This window comes from Emys orbicularis, chromosome 4, assembly GCF_028017835.1.
Source record: "Emys orbicularis isolate rEmyOrb1 chromosome 4, rEmyOrb1.hap1, whole genome shotgun sequence".
NCBI classification, from domain to species: Eukaryota; Metazoa; Chordata; order Testudines; family Emydidae; genus Emys; species Emys orbicularis.
Genome location: NC_088686.1, coordinates 121,412,818 through 121,439,469, shown reverse-complemented (window position 1 = coordinate 121,439,469; position 26,652 = coordinate 121,412,818). Strand labels below are relative to the sequence as shown.

The 26,652-nt window shown below is 44.3% G+C and overlaps 2 protein-coding genes across 2 annotated transcripts; both read left to right on the top strand.

Moving 5' to 3' along the window:
• Positions 1-445: 445 nt before the first annotated feature.
• On the top strand, positions 446-6,811 carry LOC135877043 (ferritin light chain-like). Its single transcript, XM_065402375.1, has 3 exons — positions 446-613; positions 5,197-5,343; positions 6,314-6,811. Exons 1-3 carry the CDS (start codon positions 446-448, stop codon positions 6,809-6,811), a joined length of 813 nt encoding a protein of 270 aa, XP_065258447.1.
• Positions 6,812-17,804: 10,993 nt separating this feature from the next.
• Positions 17,805-20,692, top strand: MYOD1 (myogenic differentiation 1). The gene is made up of 3 exons (XM_065403838.1): positions 17,805-18,353; positions 19,729-19,807; positions 20,442-20,692. The coding sequence occupies exons 1-3, from the start codon at positions 17,805-17,807 to the stop codon at positions 20,690-20,692; spliced, it is 879 nt and encodes a 292-aa protein (XP_065259910.1).
• The last annotated feature ends 5,960 nt before the right edge of the window (positions 20,693-26,652 follow it).

The following is a 26,652-nucleotide window of genomic DNA, read 5'->3' as shown; positions in this document are numbered from 1 at the left end:
ACCCCACAAAGCAAGCAGAGCAGCTGGGGCTCATGACAGTCTCTTTGCTCTGTAAGGCCCAGCAGGCTCTCTTCTGGTGCCTTGCAGCAAAGCCTTATTCTTCGTGCATGTATCGTGGTGCAGCGGTGACCGTCTCCCCGGGCTAAGGCAGGTCTGGACGGGTCCCGCGCTGGAGGCGAAGGAGGGAGGGGTTGCATTGGGGGCAGATAACCGCCGATGAGGCGTGTCAGGTACCGCTGTGGGTGTGCAGCAAGGTGCGCCCCACCCAGAGGCCAGCGGCTGCTGCCGTGCCCTACGCGCCGGCTATATAGAGCGAGCGCAGCCGGGAGAGCGCGCGGCGCGCAGCTCTTTGTGTCGTAACAGGGGGAACTTCGCCGCGCCAGAAGTCCTGCGCGGAGCGCCCGGCCTCTCCGCGCCGCGTGGCGGGGGGGCTCGTCCCGCCGCCATGGCCGAGCCCCGGCTGAAGAAGCGCCGGGGCAGCCTGCCCGTGTGCCCCGGCCACCGGCTCGCGGTTGGCAGCCGGGCGAGGCAGAACTTCCCGGCGGCGGTGGAGGAAGGCCTGTGCGGGGTCACCAGCGCCCTGCTGGAGCTCTCCTACCGCCTCCAGGCGCTGGTAAGGCGGCGGTACCGCCCGCCCCGCCGCTGCTTCCTGCCCGCCTCCCGCCGGGCTCCGCTTTCGTGCCGCCTTCTGCCCCCCTCCCGCTCGGCCCTTCCCCCGTCGGGCCCCGTCCGCCCTGACGGCACCCTTCCCCCGTCTCTGCTTCCCTTCCCGCTGCGCCAGCCTCCCTCAGGCTCACCCCTTCCCCAGCCAAAAGTGGGCCAGGCCCAGGGTCAGAAATCCCCCCTCCCCCAGAAGCGTCCTGTTGAATTTAGATAGTGTGGCTGCTTTCATTCACCTCCCTCCAGTCCGTGGGGGGGCAGGATGAGGGGGGATTTGATAGCTGCTTTCGGCTACCTGAAGGGGGGGTTCCAAAGAGGATGGATCAAGACTGTTCTCAGTGGTGGCAGATGACAGAACAAGGAGCAATGGTCTCAAGTTGCGGGGGGGGGGGGGGGGTTAGGTTGGATATTAGGAAAAAACTTCTTTACTAGGAGGGTGCTGAAGCACTGGAATGGGTTACTTAGGGAGGTGGTGGAATCTCCTTCCTTAGAGGTTTTTAAGGCCCAGCTTGACAAAGCTCTGGCTGGGATGATTTAGTTGGTGTTGGCCCTGCTTTGAGCAGGGGGTTGGACTAGATGACCTCTTGAGGTCCCGTCCAACCCTGATATTGTATGTGTTCCAACAGCTGTACAGCGTGCCCAGGCACCAAGGTGATGGGTGCCTTGGAGCTATAGTTGGCAGTCCCTGTGTTGTGCTAAATTTATGAGAGCCTGTGCGTGTAGCCTCCTCTTAAAACAGAGGTGGGCAAACTTTTTGGCCCAAGGGCCACATCTGAGTGGGGAAATTGTATGCAGGGCCATGAATGGAGGGGGAGGGTGTGTGGTGTGCAGGAAGGGGCTCAGGGCAAAGGGTTGGGGTGCAGGAGGGGTGAGGTGGGGGCTCAAGGCAGGAGGTTAGGAGGCTCAGGGCAGGGGGTTGGAGTGTGGGGTGCAGGAGGGGTTTGGGGTGTGGGCTCCAGCCCAGCACCGCTTACCTCGAGCGGCTCGAGGGTGGCAGTGGGGCTAAGGCAGGCTCCCTTCTTGCCCTGGCCCCATGCCACTCCTGGAAGTGGCCAGCATACCCAGCAGTGGCTCCTGGGGGTGGGGTGGGGCAAGCGGCTCCACCATGCGCTGCCCTTGCCTGCGGATACCACCCTGAAGCTCCCATTGGCCATGGTTCCCTGTTCCTGGACAATGGGAGCTGTGGGGGTGGTGCCTGCAGGCAAGGGCAGCACAGGGTTCCCTCCCCTCCCCCAGGGGCCATAGGGACGTGGTGCCGGCCGCTTCCGGGAGCGGCGTGGGGCCAGGGCAGGCAGGGAGCTTGCCTTAGCCCTGCTGCGCCACAGGGCTGGCAATCCTGCAGGCTGGATTGAAAGCCCTGACGGGACGGATTCAGCCCGCAGACCATAGTTTGCTCTCCCGTGTCTTAAAGACACAAATGGGAAACCCACTTGCAGTGAGATTAGTTATAATGAAACTCCATTGATAGGACCAGATCCTAAATTCCTCACTCCCAATTTTACTCAGGCACCAATCTCACTGCTGAGGTATAATGGAAGTATGGGGTTCAAGTTTTGGCGTGTGTAGTAGTATCAAAATCCCCAATTGTTTTTCAGCACATCAGTGTTTAGGTTGTTTTTCCAGTTTGAATGAAGATTGGTTGAGGGTGGGGAAAGGAAAGACCACTATGGGCCAGAGACGTGCAATTTGTAGGTTCTCACAGCAGTTTAACTTTGCAGTTCAGCATATACTAATTTGCAGCAGCTGAGGATCTGGCTTGGTATTTTTCGTTACTAGAGTGAGTGTTAAATATATACTTTGAATGTTCACAGTAGGCCAGAATCTGCTCTCTCTCTGTGGTTTCAGCTGAAATTAGCATTATTCCCAGAAGAACAAGTCCATCAGTAGAAGCAAAAGAAGGATAAATTCTAAGCTTCTGTTAATTTAATCTTACTAGTTATTTGTCCTAATATTGACAACTGTTAGAGGGCTGATTGTAGGCTTCAGAGCAGTAGTTTGAATAGATCTTTTCTGTACTAAGGGATTTAAGAGAGAATGCTTTTAAATTTAAAAATACATGGGACTGCTCCACCACTGTTACTCCAATTTTACACTAGTGCAACTACACTAAAATCACTAGAGATATACTGACAAAACTATAATAACACAGTAACAAATCAATGCCATGTATATTCTGCAAAGCTCGTATGGTAAACTGGGTGTATAAAATCAGTTTACAAGAGGGGACAAGAATAAGGAATCCTAGCAGCTTTGGGGTAAATTGCTTGGAAGCAGTGGAGGTTGTGTGTGGTGAAAACTGGTTGTGTTGGTGAATCAGTGAAAGAACAGTTTGTTTTCCTATGAACATCACTGATATTTGAAGTGAAGACCAGCAAGAGGTTAATCTTACATGGACTTTAATAATAAATAAATAAAAAACTGTTTACACTAATGCCTGGATTTCAGCAGACAAGTCTTTAGTTTTACTCTGAGTAGCAAAAGCCCACAACAGACAGCTCAAACAATAACAATACATTAGGCTGAAATATCAAATATTAAAGAAATGTGCACTTTACAAAAAAGCTATTAATCAGTTGTTGGGGAACAAGGATGATCAGCACCCTACATCTCATGCCCCATGCTGCACTCCTTAGACAAAATGTCCATTGATTGACTTCAGGATCTGACCCTCAGTGTATCTGTGAGATCCTTTGATCAGCTTTGGTGTAAAGCATCAATCAGCCTGTGCAGGGCCAATGCAGAATCCTCTTCCACAGTGCAGAGGCCTTCATGTGCTGTGGTCTACCTTGCACATTCTTGTTATGGAACTTAAATGGTGAAGAGATCTTGGTACTGGCTTTCCCCACACTGGGTGCATTCCACCCAATATGAATAAAACTGATAGTTGAGCATAGTTTAAATCTTGGCGTGTCTGAAGGTACTGTACTTTTCTAGAAAGCCATTAATTCAGAGGAGCAGAATTTTGCCTGTAATATATTTATAATAGATCTAAGTGGTACCCTTAAGGAGGGGGTGGCATATGTATAAATTAGATGTATACATAATATAGTTGTGTTGCCAGTAATATTTCCCTTGGAAAAAACTAGTCAGCATTGTCTATAAGGAAGTTGACTAAACTGATGCAGTCTGTTTTTTCTTGTGTGACCCAAATCTGTTGTACCTTTTTTCTTTTCTCTCTTTCATATTTCCAAATTTACGTATCTTAAAGTTTAGTTTTAGCTGAGTCCTGTCTCTTAAAGGGGCCAATCCTATATTCCTAATGCACCTAACATTTCCAGTTAAGTCAATGGGAATTTTGGGTAGGCAAGGAATGCAGGATTGGGCCCTTAGCAGTTTCAATATTCTTTTATTTTTATTTTTTTAAATAACCCTTTGTCTTGTGGAGTTGTTGTTACCCAAATTTCCATTCTGAAGAAGTCAATTTGGGGTGGGGGGGTGAGGGCATTCAGTATGAAGGATTAGGCACAAGAAGGGAAAGGAGAGAAGAGAGGACGGAAGAAGGGTGAAACATAAGGCTAAGAAGAGTGAGACTGGGCAGCTAAAGTGTAGATAGGAAAGGGGTGGGATGAAGGTGTATAAGCAACTAACGGCAATGCAGTAAAGGAGAGAAAAAAATCCAGAGTTATGGTTTCAGAATGGAGTGAACAAGGATGTCAGGAGGCTAAGATGGTTCCTCCTGGCTGCTGGTATCTGTGGAGAGCATAGACGACTGGGGGCACAATCTAAAGGGGAGGACACATGACTTCCCACGTCTCCCCTGCCCAGTGATACCCCCACCGTCCTCTGCGCCCAGCCCCACGTTACCTGCAGGGAGGGGAAGGGCAAGGTCTGTCCTTCTCTACCTGCGCCTCTCCCCCCATATTTGGCTGCTCTCCCTGGCAGCTAGGTGGGGACTAGGACAGAGCCACTTCTACCTGAGAGAGCCTGGTTGGGAGGCAGGGGTGACCCCCTCAGAGCTCCTCTCCCTCCCCACCCCTGGCAGGCCAGTCTAAGGGGGGCACTTGGCCCCCCTACACATTGCCTCTGGTGGAGAGGGAGAGGAAGCTGATGATTTTAGTGCCCTAAGTGGGTCCTTCTGCGTCTGCTAGTGGTGATGGTGAAAGGATCTGGATACTTTTCCCCACAGATAAAGACAGTCATCAATTTCTGATAACTGTTTAATTTTTTCCCCAAATCAAAAACCCATTTGAAGCTAGAAGTCATAGGAGCATATCACTCAAAGCAAACAGTGTCACTAATACAATAGTCTCATGTCTAATGTTCAGAGGACTGGGGTGTGTGTATGTATTCTTAAAAAGAGACCGACTACCTGATCTGGAGGAACATTTGACTTACTTCATTTGTAATAATTGGGGTAGAAGTTTTTAGAGGTGCCGAAGGCAGTTAGAAGCACAAGCACTATTGAAAAATTTCTCCTTTTATTCTTTAAATATTAGATCTGATTGACCTGTATTCTGTTGGATATTAATTTCCCCCTTCTTTCTTCCCAACTCCAGGCTTTCATACTTTAACAGCAATTTTTGTTTAAATATGTAGGGTGAAGTTTTTGATCAGTCTGACGTGGCTCTACCAAACTTTTCAAAGTTTTTCCGGCACCAGGCTAAAGAAGAGAAGGAAGCTGCAGAGGCCATGCTGAAATACCTACAAGAGAGAGGAGGCCATTACTGTACCAGAATCATCCAGGTGTGCAGCAGACAAATCTGCTCTTCCATAATCAGCAAACTCCTCTAAACATTTCTTGTGCATATCTATCACTCCCAACCTTTGGGTCTATACACCATTAGCTTTCCAAATACTTTAATTCCCCAATCATATTCACTTATACTCTTGTTCTTTAGGGACTTTTTTTATTAGACAAATGCAAACCCTGACTCTAGGGTTTGCATTTGTCTAGTCAAAGATAAAATGAGGGCACTCATTCATATTTTTCTCTAACATTTTGCTACCCTAGTCAGTCTGGTGTTTGTTGCTATGGTAGAGGTAGCTATGCAGAACTTTTGCCTACTGACTCTGAAACTGAGGGCCAGATTCTGGCCTCAGTTCTCTGTGGTGCAAGTCCATTGACCTCAGTAGAGTTACTTCAGTTTTACACTGGTATAATAGAATTTGGCCCAGAAGATTTTAAGCCAAATTTTAATCTCCCTACGCAAGTATAAATCAAGAGTAACTTGAAATCAGTGAAATCGTGTGTAAACTCTTATAGGAGACTCAGGCTCCTCAGACTTCTGTATCAAACTAGTGTCCTATAAACAGTTAAATGTGTATTTCTACTGTATGCCCTTCACAGCATTCATTTATAGCAGCCATGAGTAAAAAAGTTGCCCTTAAATAACTGTAACACATTCAGTTTCCAGATTGTAGAGAGGGGTTTTTTGGGGGGGTGGGGGTATTGTTTTTTGAGAATGAACCTCAGTTATAGCTGCAGCTATCTGAATCCTTACTGTCTGAATTGAAACATGTTATTGTTAGTAAGTATACTGGAAGTGGCAGATTCTGACCACTGACTCAGAAAAGATTTAGTAAATGCACAGAAATGGAAGAAGCTGTTGCAAAATCCTAGTATCCTTCTGCAGTGCATTTCTTGTCTGGAAAACCAGGTGTTTCAGGGAAATAGCAATGACTGACAATTCTGTCTTGCTTTTTATGTTTCCAGAGACCAAACTGTGAACATGTATCCAATGTGGTGAAGGCCCTTGAAGTAGCATTGGTTCAATGGAAAACAGTGACAGGATATTTTGAAGAGCTTTATGCCCTGAGCATTGAAAATGCAGACCCTCATAGTGCAAGTACTATTAAGAAACAATTTATTGAACCCAAGATCCGGAAGATCAAGTTGATGGGAGACCTCCTGACCAATGCTCACAGGCTTGAGTGTTCCCAAGATGGCAGAGGCAACCTTGGAGACTACCTTATGGAACGGTTACAGGAAGAGCTAAAAACAGGCATAGAGACAGATTCTAGGCACCACTGCACCCCTTGTACATCTCTTCAGCAATGTAGAGGGACTGCAAAGGGGTTGCAATGGCCCCCAAAAGAATTCTCCCAGAAGAGCAGCAGCATAGGGCCAATGCATGCAAACCAGTGCTGTCCCTCCTCACAGTCTCTGTGCAAGGATATGCCAGGGGCAAAACGGAGGCAAGAGAAGGAATAGTTGGAGCACTATCTCCATTCTGGGCCACGGAGAAACCTATAGGCAGCCCCAGGGGAGGCTGAGGCTCAAATCCAGGAGATGAAATGATGGTTTAAAGCCCCATGACTCTGCCCCCCCCTCCCCCTTTACACTTTTCCTCCTGGGCTGTGCTTTCTGGGCTGTGCCTCCTCCAAAGTGCAGCACAGAATCTAATCTGTAATATACCGCCTCCTTGTATCATAGGTATTAAGGCTGCTAGATGTAGAGAATGTCAACATTAATTTAACCTTTCAGAGTCTCTTACCCATAAATAACATTTCTTTTTTTGGAAACTACCAGACCTCTAGGTTTCTTTCCTGTCTTAAATGGTTGATTGGATTATTTAGTGCAAAAGAGGGTTTTTTAAGTATATAAGACTTTTTAAAGAAAAAACCTTTTTAATACAGAGTAATTTCTATGCTGGAGAAACTATAGCTGTTTATATTATTAAACAAGATAATCACTATATTATACAGCGGTGCTGGAACTACTTTTATAGTGGGGGTGCTGAATATGGAAACCATGTATTTGGGTTGTTGTTACTACAAGTCAAGAGCTGCGGCAGCACCCCTAGTTCCAGATTATATCAATACAGATTGTACTATGTAATCATTGTTAAACATTTTTACTGTCTTGGTAAATATTACATGGATATTTTTTTCAGAGACTTGTTCTTAAAATGAGGGGGATTTCCATGATATTCTTAACTTTTGTAGCAATTATAATAGAGTAATTCAATAAACTGCTTTCTATCCAAGTTATTTCTAGTTCTACACTTCTCAAAGATGAAGGATATTAATGTTTTGTACACAGTTATGAGTGCTTATTTGTAGGAACATGGCATTCCACTGTTTCTGACTGTTGGGCTAGTTATCTGCTTTGCTTGCACTCAAAGGCTATTTGATGGATGGCTCAACTCCCTCTGAATCAGTAGTGAACTAGTGTGCCAGAAATTCCTTCTACTGGCTGGACAGCATATTGTTTAAGAATTGCTGTGGCACTGGGACATTACCCAGGGTACATTCTGGACAAATGAACAGCTGTGTCCCCTCAGTTCTCCAACATGGGATGCCTTTTACACTGCTCTGCTGTGAGAGTTACAACACCTGGTCTGCTCACACACAAGCTTCCAGCATTCAAATTACTCCCAGTTATACTGCAAGAGTGCTACAGCCCAGCTACCCTTGAATTACACTGCAGATCAACATCAGCAAATTTCCAGTCTCTGACTTTCCCCCAGAAATGTACATCTTGTATTGCCCAGCTCTCCTGGACAATACAAGCTCATATAAAGTTTAGCAAAACAGAATTTGTACACATCATTTCTATTAATAAAATGACAAACACACTGTTTAGATAAAACGATTACACGTAATGAGGCATAAATTGGTTACAAGAAAACAAAACACAACTAATAGCTAATGTAACAAGCTAAGTGAATTCGAAGCAAAGGGCTCTCACTACATGTTACAGCAGTCTTAGTGGCTGAATTCCTTTGTCAGGATCCCTCCCCCACTCCCATGCTGCTTCCTTTGTTCGAGTTTTGTTGATGCCATGAGTAGGGAGGAATAATTTGGGGTGTCTTTCTCTTCTTTGAGAATCATCTCCAGCTGAGGTTCGGGAGACAAAGTCTGTGTGGACAGGAACCCCCAGCTCTTTTTGTCAAGATGTAATTTTTTTCACCCACATCCTCTTTCCTGTCAAAGAATGGCCACTTAACCAGGTGAGAGTCCATTTGATTTTTGTTGACACCTGGCTGAAGCATAGATTAACCTTCATCTCTGGGGACCTTGTTTGTGACTCTTCCTCAGACTGAGAACATGTCTTTAGTAATATACAGTAGACTCCTATAACTTTACATACAGTGTTGCCATACATCTTACCAGGACAACAGTAATCAATAAATTAAGTTTTCAAATGATACCTCACAAGGCATATGTTTAATAACACTTATAGTTTTCCAAAGGGGGTGAAAATACATGTACAAGCTGTCAAACCATCTTTCAGATAAGATTTAAAACAGTTCTCTACCATTTTCCATCACAGATACCAGGGCGAACTGAGGTATTAACCATAGGGTCCTGGCTAGATTGAGACCTAGGCAACTGCATTAATTCCCATACACATTCTGCTGTTACGTAGTGGACCAACCATCAGAATTTCCCAAATTAGCTGTAGGCAGGAAATAGTAATGTCCAATGTTGTATTCTCAATGTATCCACTATAGTTATGGCTCATTGGGCACTCCTTTAGTGGCCCTTTTAGTTGCTACTCAATTTTGCTTTTCAGTATGTTACTAGCTCAGTGGTTTGAGCATTGGCCTGCTAAACCCAGGGTTGTGAGTTCAATCCTTGCGGGGGCCACTTAGGGATCTGGGGCAAAATCAGTACTTGGTCCTGCTAGTGAAGGCAGGGGGCTGGACTCGATGACCTTTCAAGGTCCCTTCCAGTTCTAGGAGATAGGATATCTCCATTATTTTATTTATTTTTAAAAAACTAAATCACTGTATGACAAAATTTAGACACTGGAGTTGCCTACATCAAAAGATTAGCTAGTGTATTTGAAATTTTCTTCAAATTGTTATTAATACTCTAAGTAATATTCCTAATATCTTTGGAAAAGATACAATTTCTAGATTAAAAAAAGGCATTTTGTAGATATAATGCTATTATTCTCAATTTACTCTCCTTTATATATATATATATATATATATATATATATATATGCTAATACTTATCTACAGGCAAGATTTCTTTAAGCATACATACTGCATATTTAATATCAGAATTGTCCCTTTATTTATCTGCTAAGGAGGAAAACAAAACTCCAGAAAACTGCAGTCAAGTGAAAACTGTCTGATTAGTTTGCTGTGCTGCACACAGCTGTAGCAAGTGCCAATTTCTGTAAATCAGACATTCTAGCCACTTATTTATTTTGGTAACACCTTACTCCATCTAAGTCACTTTCCCAATCTCCCTTCTATTACTCCAGTGGACTGTTCAGCTTCTTATGGAAAAAATAACTTCCTCTACCTTCTACCATAAAAATGCTACAGTATTCCACCAGAATGGTCTAAACACTGTACTTGTAAATGACAATGTTTGGGATCATTTTCCTAGGCTGCTGCAATAGTTAAAGGGATACTTCCATCTCTGGATCAGATTCCAATACCCATACTCATGTTGAACAGTACCTTATTCCATAATTAGTTCCTCTGATTTCCATTTAATGTAAGCATGGGTAACAGACTTCAGCCCTTTGTAAATACCAAAATGCTGGTACAATAGTTAGTTGTGAATGCAACCAAACTACTCCTCTAATAACACATTACCGTTTAAAAAAAACAAAACACAAAAAACAAACACATTCAAGTAGTTTGTGAACAATACTCACAATACCTCTCCACAATGCTATTTGAGTCATTTACCTTTCCAGAATCTGGTGTAGGCTCACTCAGTTTTCATCTTGGAAGGCTAATTTAGTCCCCTAGCCAACTCCCAAAACTTCTCCCATTGCAGGCTAAAGGGAAGTCCAACAAAACAAATAGTCCAAAATGAATCCAATATTTACAGTGCAGGGACTCTCATGTCATCTTTTACCACTGGACTTCTGCCACAGGTCTTTGGCGGCAACCAACAAGTAGCTTCTGCTCTCTCCAGGTTTCCCCCAGGCTCAATAACCCAAAACGCTACCAAATGCTCAGTACTTTAACCAGCTCCTTGGCATTCCATTTAGACTTTTTCCCAAGATTCTTCCAAAATACTTCCCAAGACCTTTGATTGGAGAGACCAAGCGTAAAATCTGTTCAGGAGGAATACCCCACAAAGAGTTGCTACCTCCCTAGTTTCTGCCTTACTGGGGAAAGGGAACTCTTTATAGCTCTACTCCCTTTCCCAGCAGTCATTGCTGCCTAGCCTACAACTCCAATAGTCTAGCTGCGCAAGTTCCAGAATGCCTTATTTGAAGGCTGAACCAGGAACAGGTTTAGAGCTGATCTTTGAACCCCTCTTAAAGGGCCAGATAACACTGATATATATATTTATAAATTATTCCCATTTTGCAAATGGGACAACTAAGTTAAAGAAACGTTAAATGGCTTGACAAGGTCATACAGTAAGCCTTTGACATAGCCAGAAGTAGAACCAAGCAGCCCTATCTCCCTGTCTCACACTCTTAACAATTCTAATATGCCACCCTTCTTCCCAATTTCTCATTTGAAATAAATATGGTTTATTACACATCTAATATTATTAAAATACATATTTTTACTTTGTTTAGTTGCTAGGGAAATACTTCACAAAGAAAAAGGAAAGTCTATTTCTTTTTTGTGCCCAAGAATCACTGTTAGAATAGCAAAGGGTTGAAACAAGAAAAGTTCCACAAGTTTGCTACTTTACCTCTCAGGAACAGCTGGGATATATAATTATGAATGTGTTAGGGTGGTCAATAGCTGATCTCATTGGGACATATCGCTTTTCAGCGCTGGGGACAAAGTGAAAGAAGGAGGTAGTGGAGAGTCAGAACAATATTAAACCTAGTCAGTTTTCTGTTTAAAACAAAATTGATTTTTGGGGGGCAATGGTACAATGTGACTAATAGGGCTCTGCTTTGACTCTATCAGAGAAGGCATAAGGACTTTTTAGATGGAAAATTGGGAACTTGAAAAATGAAATTACATTAAAAAGAATTACTCATTAATAAATAATCTAATTGAACTGTTGTATGAATAGGAATTCAGGATTGGACTACAGTAAATATTTTGATTTTATGGACTATGAATAAAATAGAGGTCCCCATTGAAGTCAAAGGGAGCTTTGTCCTTGACTACAATGGAGCCAGGATTTCACACTATGTTTATAACTGCAGAAGGGAAACTAATTTTAGGCCAGATTAGATTTAATATATATATATATATATATATATATATATATATATATATATATATATATATATATATATTACTCTATTGTGGGCTAAGATTCACCTCTTGCCTGTAGTTATCCTTCTTGTTCCAGTGCTCACTGCGGGTCTAATCCTGAACACCTTGCCCACCCAGAACCTCCACTGAAGTCAATGGGAGTTGCAGATGTACACCGCATGGATGACCAGGTCCACTATGGTGTGAGCACTACACCAGATGAATTAAATTAACAATTTACTTAGATACAAATTTATTGTCAGTTTTGTGATTATTTTTTTTTTACATTCTTACAATTCTTCTGAAATGTACACAAATACATTAACTATAACATTCTCTCATAACATTGCTGAGTTTGTTAGTGCAAACATAAACGCAACAATTTCTTACTTGATTTATGTACCCAGAAGGAAAAGAACTAACCATTCCATGAAACCAGCAAAGTAAGTTCTGAATTGAACTGGGGGGGGGGGGGGGTGTTCATTTCAAATATTTGTTATTGCTTTATTTCATGAACAATGTTAGAGTGCTGGAAAACACACACATATACTGTTGCACCCTTCCAAGCAGAAGCTGCTAAGCAGTTTTAAAACCCCATTTATAATTTAATTATTATTGTTTTGTTTTATTTATTAAAACAACTAATCACCGATCATAGATGTGGGATTAAAGGTTATGAAAGTCCAGTTAATGCTAACTGCAAACACACATGCAAGTATCCCTACTCCTGTGGGTAATCTTATCCATGGGAAGTTAATTGCATACATAAGTCTGCAGGATCGGCCCCTTTAAAACAGAAGCTGAGGTGAAATTGTTCAAACACCTCTAAATCAGCAGAGAATTAACATCAGCTAAAACGCTGGAAATAAGTGATATTCTAAACTGTGAGCAAAGCATTCTAAATGTTATATGTGAACTCTGTAAAGGGAGGGTCCCAGCATTTGTTTGGTGCTGACATTTTTTTTCTAAGGGCCAAACTCCCACTGAAATGTATGGGAGTGCATGCACAGCAAGAGAGTACTCAGGATGAGTGAGGACGGGTGTCAGATTCCGTCTCTAAGGGTTTGGCTACACTGGCAATTTACAGCGCTGCAATTTTCTGGCTCAGAGGTGTGGAAAAACACCTGAGCGCAGCAAGTTTCAGCGCTGCAAAGCGCCAGTGTAGACAGTGCACCAGCGCTGGTAGCTACGCCTCTTGTTGAGGTGGGTTTTTTTTAGAGCGCTGTGCTGCGACCACACAAGGCACATTACAGCGTTTTACAGTGTTTTACAAACAGATGTTCTTATGTAAAGGGGTAACTCACAGTGCAAATCAAAATGCCATAGTAGGCCACATCAAACCCGCTATTGCTCTGCTGCACTGAGGTGATAGCTACAAATAGTTGTGAACTCAGTTCTCCTAAGGGGCTTCGTTACTAATGCATTAATCCATTGGTTTTTTAGAGGAATCAACTTGTCCCTGAAATACATGACTGCAATTAACCAGTGTTAGGTCGTGTCTCCTAAACCAACATGGGGCCTCAAGTGCTGCTCCAGCAGTCACCCCCCCCCCCCCCACACACACACACAGTTGTTTTCTGTAAGGTCAAAACATAGCCCCAAACTGTCCAGGCTTGTAATAGCTCTGCTTGGGCTTGGCACGCCTCTTCCAGCTTCAACACATGCCTTTTCCCGCTGCCTGGCTCCAGCGGGGTTGGGGCACCACAAGTCCCGCCAACCCAGTTAAACTGGTGCAATAGCCAGGATATAATGGTAAGGCTGCTTATGTAACCCACACACCTCCTGGGTGTGATGCTCTGTCCCATCTAGTGGCACCCAGACCACTTAAAGGGTACGTCTATACTTACTTCCTGGTCTGGATGTAAGCGATCGATCTTCTGGGATCGATTTATCGCGTCTTGTCTAGACGCGATAAATCGATCCCGGATAGATCCCGGAAGTGCTTGCCGTCAATGCCGGTACTCCAGCTCAGCGAGAGGAGTACGCGGCATCGACGGGGGAGCCTGCCTGCCGCGTGTGGACCCGCGGTAAGTTCGGACTAAGGTACTTCGAATTTAGCTACGTTATTAACGTAGCTGAATTTGCGTACCTTAGTCCGAAGTGGGGGGTTAGTGTGGACCAGGCCAAAGAGAAAGAGAAAGATAAAATGAGTCTGCTCTACAGCCTTAGCTAACAGGCAGTTGGCTTTTAGCTCAGACGGTAGAGGCTCAGGCACTAACCTCCAGAGGTCCCAGGTTCAATCCAGTCGGCATTACACTTGCTCAGGGGCAGCTCCAGGCACCAGCGCAGTAAGCGTGTACCTGGGGCGGCAAGCCGCGGGGGGCGGCGTGTCGGTCACTGTGAGGGCGACAGTCAGGCGGGCTTCGGCGGCATGCCTGTGGGAGGTCCCGCGGTTTCGGCAGCAATTCAGCAGCAAGTACACCAAAGCTGCGGGACCGGCAGACCACGCACAGAAATGCCACCGAATCCGCGTGACCACGGACCGCACACAGGCATGCCGCCGAAGCCCGCCTGACTGCCGTGCTTGGGGTGGCAAAAAACATAGAGCCACCCCTGCACTTGCTCACCTAAAAAGTTGGCCCAGGTGTTCCTTGCAGCACAGGGGTTTCCTCTGCAGGTGACACCATTACAATAAGAACCTTCTGAGTAATATTTCAGGAGCCGCATTTAAAGAGACAGCTTGAGCCTGAGGCGGGCTGAGACCAACGGGGTTTCTGTGAAGCTTTGTCAGCTGCGTGAACTACGCAGTTTTAGAGAGTGAGGGGGCGTCCCCTAGCGGGCGAGTTGTGCAACGTGTGCGGGGTGGGTGGGAGCGTCTAGCTTTCCTAATTCTACGCGTTTAGAAGATTAGCCCCCCGCCCCCCCATTAGACGGGTGGGACTCGGTCTAACCAAAGTCACCCGCGGGATTCCACAGGCGCCCCGCTCCTCTGCGCCGCGCTGGGGGGGGCTGGACTGGCTAAGCTTGCACGGACACGCAGCCACCTATGGAGCAGCGAAGAGCTGCTGGGCAAGGCTTTATCGCCCCCTCCTGGCTCCGTGCTTGTGTAACCTTCGCTAGCGACTGACTCCCCTGTATTCCTTCCCCTCCCCCACATTTCTCCTGCCTTCCCCTCTTCCCCCAACCCCCATCTAGCCCGTTCCCCATCCCCGACTACTGAGAGCTGTAGCAGTCCCCAGGAGCCGGCGTCCAGATGGCTTCCGTGGGCCTTTGGTGGCATGTTTTTTATCCACGAGCTTGAGGGGCTCGTTGCACGGGCCCGCTGCTATTTCTCGCGCTGCGTCCCACCATGCCCCAGCCCCAAGGGCTCTAACGGGGCTGCCAGGAACTCCCTCCCGTGCGTGATGTCCTTTGAACACACCGCTAGGCCACTCTCTCCTTTCCCCCCACCCCAACATTTCCTCCCTCGTCTAGATTTACATCTGATTTCTCCGTCGTGTTAGAAAGATCCCCACCCCACCCCCTCCGCCCAGCCACCACACGTTATCAGCCTGGAAAAGATTTGGGAGAGCGGAGCACAAATCCGGGCAGGCTGATCAAATACTATTTCTGTGCCTGAGACAGCCCAAAAGTCAACGACGGCTGGAATAAACCCACTGGGAGGACGGGAAGGGGAAAAATGGCTGGGTGGCCTCCTCCTCTTTCTGCAAAGCAAGTCCACACCAGAGAATTGCAGCGATACGTGATTACAATCCGCTTCTTTCATTTTAGACTCAGCATTACTACAAACCCCACGTAATACCTTTCCCAGTCATCCGAAAGGCTGACGCCTGACGTGAAGGTTGAATATATTTCTAGATCAGGGGTCTGCAACCTTTCAGAAGTGTTGTGCCGAGTCTTCATTTATTCACTCTAATTTAAGTTTTCGAGTGCCAGTAATACATTTTAACGTGTTTAGGTCTCTTTCTATATGTCTATAATATATAACTAAACAAATGTTGTATGTAAAGTAAATAAGGTTTTTAAAATGTTTAAGAAGCTTCATTTACAATTAAATTAAAATGCAGAGTCCCCTGGACCGGTGGCCAGGACCCGGGCAGTGTGAGTGCCACTGAAAATCAGCCCATGTGCCACTTTTGGCACACATGCCATAGGTTGCCTACCCCTGTTCTAGATAATCTAAGGCAATGTTTGCCTTCCAGGAGCCATTCTCTATACACTCTTGACACAAACTCCCCACACCCACTTTAAAACACATTTCCTTTATTTAAAGGTGCCACATCTCCAGTTTTCTCTTAAACACGCTTCCCCCACCCCCACCCGCCTTTTCTTCTTGGTCCCTATCCTCACAGCTTTGCATACAGTAAAAAGCAAACCAGAGATAGTAACAAACAAATCAATTGCATCTTCAGCGGGAAGCCGGCGATCAATGTCAGTGTCCCCTCCTTTCTAAATAGGGAGCTGGCAAGCGGGCATACACCAGGAGGCTCGCGTGGTGTTCAGGAAAAGGCTGGGACGCTCTCCAGCTTGATTTCGAATTATTTTAGGGGGTTCTTTTACAAATCAAACTCAAGAGTACTATTATCTGGCCAGACATGGCATTACTATTACAACGGAGTCACGTCTATTCAAAGTGATGTGAAGTCTACGTGGAAAGTTTTCGAACCATTCAATGTTTTCTCCTATCAGACCACAAACTGATTTAGTAAAAGAAAATGATTTAGAGGGGAAAACACCGAAAACACAATAGTCCTTTTCGCCTTCAGACTGCTTCCCGGACTCCTTGAAAATCAACTGAACCCTATTCCTAGTTACAAAAGTTACACAGCATTATTTTTTTCACTTTTGCAAATCATTGGATGAGAAAATATTAGGTTCCTAGGAGAGAAACTAAAGGCTGGAGAGAGAGGGGGGGGGGGGGGGAAACACATAAAATGCATCTGTGTGATTCTAAAAACAGCACCCAGCTCACTCGCATTTCCTGAAAAGACAAATTACAATAGGAAGAAAAAAAATCAACCTGCAATGCGAAGCTATATTTTCTTCTGAACGAAAAAGCTGCGATTCCTATATTTACAAGAAGGGCCAATGTTCCCTTACAAGCGATACCAGTCAATATATCAAGCACCGTGAAGATACATTTTAAAGCTACCATTAAAGGAATGTATATTCATTTCTTTGTCAATCGTTTGGTTCTCTCGTTTTATTTTATTGTTTCTTAATCGCTGAACAGAAGAGAACTTTTGCAAAGTGCAATAAAAGAAAAGAGAAATATCTATTTTAGCTAGCTAGCTCTATCTCATCTGCAATAGCCAATAGTTCAGTTTAACAGCAGAAATCTTTTGCACGTAGCAAAAGACTCAGTAGGAGTAGCACAGATCACAACCTGAATATAGTTGTTTTTATTTTCTTTGCAATATTATTAATCAAGAAGCCTTTACATAAAAATAATATCCCAAAACATTTACATAAATACAAAAGCCTAAAATACCATTTGAACAAGGGTGAGAACAGGAGCGCTCATGCAGAAAAGAGTTAAAATAAAGATGATCCCACTGTGACGCTTATTTTCTGGCTGCAGTTTGACATTTGCAAAAAGTTTCCTACAACTTTTGCCTGACAAGGGCTCCAGCTGCCCTCCAATCAGACGCGACCCCTTCCCTGCCCACCCCCTCCAAGACCCCAGCCGCTGCCTCCTTGGGGCTAAGGGATTGGCCGGCAGGTGAAAGGGAGCTCGTCCTGCAGGAATCCCCACCCGCCCTCAAGCAAGGCTTTGGGATAAATAGAGTCACAAATTGTGCTATCTGGATGGGCATCAGGGGAGGGTATTTGAGTGTCATGCCAAGGCAGCTCTGAACTGGGGAAGAGAGACAATCACCAGCCAAAGCTAAAGAACTATTTTGTCTAAGCCTAGGAAAGTGTCTCTCTCCCAATTAATTGGAGACAGTGGTGTAAGAGCGACTCCATTAAAAGTCTGGGGGGGAGTTAAACTAGATTAATCTGGCGGCTGGAAAATAAACTCCCTGATTAAAGCAGTTTGCTTTGCACTGATCGGCTGGGTTCCTGTGGCTTCTGCCCCTGCTTTTATTCCTGCCCACCCCACCCTTTGCTGCCCCCATGGACTTGCTAGGCCCCATGGAGATAACGGATGGCTCCCTCTGCTCCTTCTCGGCTGCCGATGACTTTTACGATGACCCCTGCTTCAACACCTCGGACATGCACTTCTTCGAGGACCTGGACCCGCGGCTGGTGCACGTGGGTGGCTTGCTGAAGCCGGAGGAGCACCCCCACCACCACGCGCACCACCACGAGGACGAGCACATCAGGGCGCCCAGCGGCCACCACCAGGCCGGCCGCTGCCTGCTGTGGGCTTGCAAAGCCTGCAAGCGGAAGACCACCAACGCCGACCGGCGGAAGGCGGCCACCATGCGGGAGCGGCGGCGGCTCAGCAAGGTGAACGAGGCGTTCGAGACGCTCAAGCGCTGCACCTCCACCAACCCCAACCAGCGCCTGCCCAAGGTGGAGATCCTGCGCAACGCCATCCGCTACATCGAGAGCCTGCAGGCGCTGCTGCGGGAGCAGGAGGACAGCTACTATCCGGGGCTGGAGCACTACAGCGGCGAGTCGGACGCCTCCAGCCCCCGCTCCAACTGCTCCGACGGCATGGTGAGTGCGGGGCGGTTTCCAGGCCCATGAGATGGGAAATGAGGCCCCCCTCCTGTACCCTGATCCTCGGGAGGAAGGAGAGGAGCCCCGCCACCCCCATCATGATCCCTGAGAAAGAAACAGGAAGTCCCAACGGGTTCCCGGAACCAGGGGTGGGAGATGTGGTCCCCATTTCTACCCTGATCGGGGAGCCCGTCTTTGAAACCCCTGTGAGTGTAAGGAGGGGAGTGGTTGATCCCTAGGAAAGGTAGGGATCCCCATTCCGATGTGCCTGCTGTCCTTCTCTCTGAACCCTGCAAGGACAGACCTGGGGCAGAGTAGCTAGGGGATCCTAACTATATCTCCTTGAAATAAACGTGGGAGTCACAGGAGGGCTGGTGAGAGATACGACTCAGTCACAGTTGGTGCTATCGCACTTTGATTTCAGTGAGGAGAGCTGGGGCCCTTATGAGGGCACCCCTTAGGAAGGGGTTCCCTCTGCGACCATAGTGCAGCTGCAGATAGGGGAACTGACGTTCCTGCTCACCTGTAGTGCAGCTCTGGAGAAGTCTTGCTTGGGTTCCACAGTCTCTGATCCTTATAAGGGAAACCCAAGGGGAGGGGAGCTCCTGATCCTGGAGTAGGGAAGCAAGGGGAATCTCTTCACCTCATTGTACAGCTAGCGCTGCAGCCTAGCTGTCCCTGGCCCCCACTCCTCAAACACAGAGTACCTCTGAGATGGGAATCACAATAAAGGTTTAAGAGCCACTGGGACAGAGGGCTATTCCCTGAAGGGTATGGTCATTACTGGAGCTGAATGTTTGGGAGGACAATAGAGTTAGCGGAGCTGAGGGAAGCTTTATGTACCTAACCCCTCCTCAAAATGCAGCATTCTCTTTTCTTTTGGTGGTAGAATCCCTGCTATTGTGTGTGAAAGTATCAAAATATAAACCATATCCGGCAGGCTGTTTTTTTGTATGAAATGATAATAAAAAGAGTGTGAAGAAGAAAGACTATTGATGGGGAAAACACTTTTAAAATATTATGACAATTAAGTGCTTTCCCCACCAACTCTATTAACAAATCAAGGACCAAATGTTCTGTACTGTAATTCAAAGAGTCAGCGTAATCACTGATTACAATGTTATGAATTTTTCTTTGTGTGTGGCAAAAAATCCTTGGAATAATTCAGTAATATAAAATATTCTGGATTTAATATCTTCCCGGAAAGGTTTTTTCCCCTCATTCTGGGAAGCTAAAAATTTACCATATTTCAGCAAGGACTGGGGCTATGGTGCAGATCAGAGATTGGAATATGAAATTAGATGGTTATTGGAGACTTTGTGAAAATTCTGCTTCTGAGCTGGTGATATGCATCCATTCTTTTGGTTTCCAGATGGAGTACAGTGGGCCCTCTTGCAGCTCTCGCAGGAGGAATAGCTATGACAGCAACTACTACACAGAATCACCAAATGGTGAGTATTTGCCTTAATGCCAAAGACAAGTGTATGGAGGTGGAGACTGTCAGCAGAGCAAACTTCCCCTGCCCCTTCTGTCACCACTTGTGCTCAGACAGCAAGCTGTGGGCACTGATTCAGGACACCCCCTCCCCCAATTGTTTCCATGATTCTGTTTGCAAATGTGGGGACATCTTGTACGTGCATTTCATGTAACAATTATATTCCTTACACTGTGCTTTGGCATGCATATTCGTCTCTGAAAACAGGCTTCAGATTTTAAACTGCTTTGCAACAGAGACTGACCCACCCAAAACCTTGGATCCAAACTTTGGAGAAGTTCTCCGCTGAATCCAGAGCAACTAACCCCCTTTCTGTATCGAACCAAAACCCTGGCTCCAAATTCCCTCAGACTGGTGGTAGTTCACATCCAAACTTTGACGCTCGGGCCCTTCACTACTTTGCAAGTTCTAATATTGTCTCTGATTTTGACTGATTGGCATCTTTCAATAATATTTATTTCGTATACATTTCCACTGAACCTTTATGTGCTCAGAGCCATGCAAGGCTGGTTGTTTTTTGGGTCCTCTAGAAGAACTACTTCCCCAATTACTCATTGGCTGTATTGATCTCCTTTTCCCTCTATCCTTAGATCCAAAACATGGGAAGAGTTCAGTTGTCTCCAGCCTGGACTGTCTATCAAGCATTGTGGAGAGGATTTCCACAGATAACTCCACCTGCCCAGTGCTGCCTACAGTGGAAGGTGGAGCTGAAGGCAACCCCTGCTCACCCCAAGAAGGCGCTACCCTGAGTGAGAGTGGAGCCCAGATTCCCTCACCTACCAACTGCACCCAGATTCCCCATGACTCCAGCAGCAGCAATCCCATCTACCAAGTGTTATAAAGCCAGGTCCAGCTGCACTGTTGTGCAAACACAAACTGCTATATGCTGCAAGCTCAAAGACCTGCCTTGAAAAGACTAAATATTTCTTTTTCCAGTTCTAAAATATCTCTGAAAATTCCTTCAAATATATAATTTTTCAAGCCTATGTTACTTCAAAATACACTTAATTATTTATTGGTTGTTGAACTAAAGCTATTTAATATGTCTAGAGGTAAAATTGCATAGCACAACATGGCTGATGTTTATAATCTGTGCTTTGGGGAATGGGAACCTGGCTCTTGAGTTCTGGTAACACTTTTGAAAAGAAGAAAACTAGATGAATCTCAGGAGTAATGACATGAGACTTCCTTACTGTTACCCCCAATCCTGCCCAAAATAAGGTTGTGGACCATTTTTTATAATACTTTTTTGTATAATTGTAAATAAGAGTTGCTTTGCAAAAAAAAAAAAAAAAAAAAAAAAAACCCAAACAAAAATACAAAAAAAAAAAAAAAAAGGAATTTAAATATTTAATGTTGCTTGGTTTGTCGTGCCAAACTTTAACTTTATATATTTATACAATGTGGTTGCCAAGAATGTTGTCAACAATATTCTAAATAAAGATCCTTATTTATAAAATCGGTGGTGTTATCCTGACTTTCCTTAGGGCTTCTAGAATTACTACCGCATTTAGGAGTGGTGCTCTGAGTGCTGCCTTGGCAGGAGGAAGATTCAGGCTCTGATACAGCAAAGCAATCCAGCCGTGTCCCACGGAGTCCAGTTATCGTGCTGAAGTGGGGTCCATTTTTTTGGTATCCTGCTGAGGTGCTTTCTTACCTATTTCTGTTTTAATAATCTGAGATTATTATGAAATCTATATAGAGCCAGACGTACTTGGCACTTTACAAGCATAAAGACTCGTTCTCTGCCCCAAGGAGTTTACAATATAATGGTTCAATCTCATAAGGCACTGTATAAGAGCTAAGTATTATTATGAAAAGCCTCAATTCCCCTTGCACTTAATGGGGAGTCAAGGTCATTCAGCACCCTGCTGGAGGTGCTCAGCATCATGCAGGATCAGGAACCAAATTAGCAAATGACTGTTTAGATAAGACATTATGTTCTAACTCTAAACGGACATTCAGTATTTGCATATTCCTGGACACCAGAAAATAAATGGAGCTCCGTTGGAGCTGTGGAGTTGAGGTCCATGGCTAGGTTCAGACCTGCACCTCAGCTTTCCCTAAGGTCAGGGATGTTCATATTTGAGGGTCCAGCTTTCACGCAATTAGAGAAAAGCCTAAGAAGTGACATTTGGATTTGCGCATTCCCTGTCTTTGGAGGTGCTACAATCCAGGGATCTGGTCTGGTTTGGAGCCCTCTCTAAAAATAACCAGTGAACTAAATCTCCTTCAACATCTGTAATCTTGTGATCTTGCCATGAAATTTATATGCCCTGAATACAGATTTACATCAATAAATTACCCTTAGTCCACACATGCACGTTTGTGCAAGAATAACCGACTGCTCTGACACAGAATGAAACAACCCATTCTTTTCACATCACTGTGATTTATGCATTTATTTAAACATTTAAAAAATAAACCTTAAGAAAATCCCATAAGCAAATGACTGATGTTCCAAATAATTGGGGTAATGGTGCAGACGTTACATTCTCTGAGAATCACATAAAGGTGAAGTGTGCAGACCTCATCTCTTCTGCAGGAATGTGGGGAACAGCCATTGCCACTGAACTGCCTCCCACTTCCTGCCCCCACTGAGGGGCTGCCTGTAGGGATCATATCTCACATGGGGGAGTGAGTAGCCCCATGTTGGATGGAGCGCTGCATCACACACACACACACACCCCAGCCCTGTGGAACCTACCCAGAAGAGGTGTGTCTAGAACCCCCTCCCACCTAAAGTGGGGATCCTTCTTTAAGGACTCCAGAGACAGCAGCAGCTGGGCGAAATTCCTGGAAGCATGGCGGGGACAGTGGTGACATTAAGCCAGGGAGGAGGCACACAGCCTCTGCAAGGATTGCCCTAGCCTCCCACTGATCTTTGGTGATTCTCAGGCCTTATGGGCTGGTTCCAACGATCAGAAAGCAACTTTGGGAGAGGATCCTCAGGAAGTTTTCCTCCACATGGGTGCCTCCCATTGGCTTTACGGTGGGAAGGGGTGATCCAGCTCACAGAAGTTAATACTGCCCCTCTATCTAATAAGTTCTTCCTTGAAAAATTAAAAATAAATGGACCTCAGACTGCTCTCATTTACACTGATATAAACCATTTAAGCAGCAGAATGGCACCAGTGTAAGTTTGATCAGAATCAAGCCCTAATTTATAAAGAGCAAATACATTGATTTAAGGATTGATCCAATGCCCACTGAAGTCAATGATCAGACATTGCCTTCACTGGACAATGGATCAGGCCCATAATGAAAAAGATGCCTTGCATGATGTTATAGTCTCATCTCTTCCCACACTCCCAGGCTGGTAAAAGTATCATGGATGCAATTTTATGCTCATGTACATTGAAGCCAGTTAAAGTTTTGCCTGCTCAGGAAATACAAGACTGCATAAATTATTGTGATAAAGTTTGAGCCTGATTCACCTCTGCATTGGTCCAGCTTTACACCAGGGTCCATTCAACACAACAGAGTTACCCTGATGTAAAGCTGGAGCAGTACAGTGGTGAATCAGGCCGTTTGTGTTGGCCAGTGTGCACACAGTTCTGTGTTTAGTCTTGTATATTACATTTCACTTATTTATTTTAGTAACCCAAGTTTCCACATACTGACGTTAATGTTACAACAGAGAACAAGCACTTAACACGTCCCAAAATAGACAGACAGATAAAAAAGAAAAATTATTCACACCTTTACTATGCAAGGCCCCATCTTTTTCTCCACTGACGTCAATAGGGAAAGGCCAGTTGACTTAATGGGAGCTGGGATGAGGTCAATAGGGCACTGACACATGTAAATATATATGTTAAGGTTAATTTTATGTTCAATTTTTAATTTAAATAAGGACTATTGAAGACAGTGTAATTTCTCCCTCTCCATTTTGAACAGTAATACACTTAAATAAAATGCTCATGGATCCAATAGTGCTCTGTGTTACATCAGGTCACCAGTGTAACTGAGTGAAATAGACTTTATCAGAGGTTTCAGATCTGGATTTCAAACACCTCAAAGTTATGGCTGTTTAAGTCTCAGGGTTTAGTTAGCCCAGGAGAGAGGGGACATAAGCAAAAGTGAAAAGCAGATTAAACATGTGGTCCAACATTTTCAAACTTGAATGCCTAAGTTTAGGCTCCTAAATCTACATCTCAGGGCTGCCTCGTGTAAGATAAGGAGCACTTGAACCAGTGAACCACTTAAGCACATGCTTAAACACATGATTAGTTCCACTGAAGTCAATGGGATTATTCACATGCCTAAAGTTAAAAATGAACTCAACTGTTTCACTCAATCAGGTTAGCGTGTTCAGCATCTTGCAGGATTGAGCCCCCTACATAAAAATGACCTGATTTTCAAAGGTGTTGAGCACTTGTAGCTCCCATTGATTTCCATGGGATTTGTGGGAAGCAGGCGAAACTATTATCTGAAATGCTTGCATATAGATTTAAGAGGCTAACTTCAGGCATGGATTTTAGAAAGCACCAACATTTCTCATGGAATTTAACTCCTCTAAGGAAACTCACATACATATGAAAAATTAAAGGAAGCCTGTGATCTTTGGCTGTTCAGTGGTCTAAGGATATGTAAAGGTAAATATGTGAACCAGGAACATTTCATTTTCTTGAATCAGGGTTGACTGCGTAACCCATGAGTGTTATATTGAAGCCAAATGTGATATGACAGTTTATTTTATTCAGATTGTTGTTAGGGGTAACGTACAATACAACAAATTTATATTTTATTTATTTATATTTATTAAGATCCCACCCAGTGCTGTGGACATTGACGTATGTATGATGTGATGATATTTACAATGTAAACAAATACCTGAAATAGAATTGGTTGAATTTTTTTCATTCAGTTTAGAAAATGAAAACATATCACAAAAAGCTGTTGATTTTTTCAAAATTTTTGATTTCATACACAAAATTTCATGACTTTTTTTTTAATCAAAATGGTTATAGAAAATTTTCACTTACTAAAATATTATTTTAAGTAAAAAATGTAAATAACCATTTAAATTAAAATTTCAATTAAAATGCCAAAAATTAAAAAGAAAATGGGTCAATTTCATACTGTGAAATGTTAATGTCCAAATTTTGTATAGATTTTTTTTTTAAAAAATTCAATCAGCTCTAATCAGAAACATTAAAGAACGCAAAACTATCAACTTAGAATCTGTTTTATAACAGATGCTCCTTTTGGAAAATGGCTTGTCATTTGAAATAAATGATTAAGACCACTATAGATATAAAAATATATGAATAGTGTGTGGTTACTCTTAAAAATAGAAAATAAGAAGTATATTAAGCTGGACCCTGGATATTAGAACTTGTAGAGCATTTTAGTTTTAAATGACACCTTTGGAAATAATATATCTTGCTCCTGGGGAGATATGTAAAGCTCTGAACATTTTGCAGAGAAAACTAAGGGTCAAATACTGCTCTCTTTACTCAGTGAAGTTGTACTACAGTCGTCAATATGACTACACATATGAGTACATGGAGAAATATTCAGTTGTAAACTAATCAAATATTTGTTACTGGGTACAATTTGCACATTAATAATAGGAGAAATAATATAATGTGTGTCTGCTTTTCTCGATACATCATTATTAATTTGATTCTGCTCACTTGGACAGCAATGAAAACCTCTTAACTTCAGTGGAAGCACAATTACTAATTTCCTATAGATCACATTTGTGATGGTGATGTCCAGAGGATAAATTGCAGAGACATGTAATAAACTGCCTTTATCATGCCCCTTTCCCTATTTCACCTGCACTTTCTTCACTAATCCATCTTTACCATGACTGCCTCTAAATCCAAATCCCTCTGCAACTTCAAACAAGCTGCTGTTTTTTAAAGATCAACATGCCTGAAAAAAAAATGGCCTTGCAGGAAACAGAACTAGCTCCAATCAAAATGTTTATCATGCTCTCAAACATTTCTGAACTACTTTTTCTGAAACATATGTGGCATCTACAGAATACATGCTGGTGTGGGAGTGATAGAAAGGTCTTTTGGCATAACCTCTATAAACCACTCAAGGCTTTGCTAGTTGTAAGTAAAGCAGCCTTCCCAAACTTATGACACGATCATTTATACAGCACCATCCTGTATTCCATAAATGTGTGTGTTTTATACACACACACACACACACACACACTACTCCTCACATCACAGTGACAGTCTTGTGATAAATCACATTTATGTCATCTATTTGCCTACCTCACCTGGACTCTTCTCACTAATGCTTCACAGCCAGAGCTAATTTATTTCTAATCTTTCAAATCTACTAGTTGCTTTTCAACAATCACCATTTTATTTACAACAGAGAGGAACTGTCGCAAAAACATTACTTTCTTTCCCCCTAAGTGTGAATTGTATTCCCTCTTCAAAATATTTGGTGCAGGACCTGGCATGGGGTAGAAGGGGACAGGAGTGTGTTTCTAAGCAACCTTTCACCTCCCCTGATATTAGGGCTAACCAGAAACTGAATGGGACCCCAGTGTAACAAAGCAGCTCTACATTATGCCACCTAAGCAGGGCCGTAGCAACAAAGAACGTGGCCCCCTCCAAACGGTGGCCCCCTCCGAACATATGTCCGGGCGGGGCCCCTTACAATGCAGAAACTGGAATGCGGTATTTATTTTGCCACTTTTAGGGGCCCCTTCCTTGCGGGGCCCCCTCCGGTCGGAGGGTACGGAGGGCGCTCGCTACGCCTCTGCACCTAAGGCAGTCCCTTCCCACCCCCAGTCTACCCAGCAATGCCTCTTATGCTGAGTGAGAG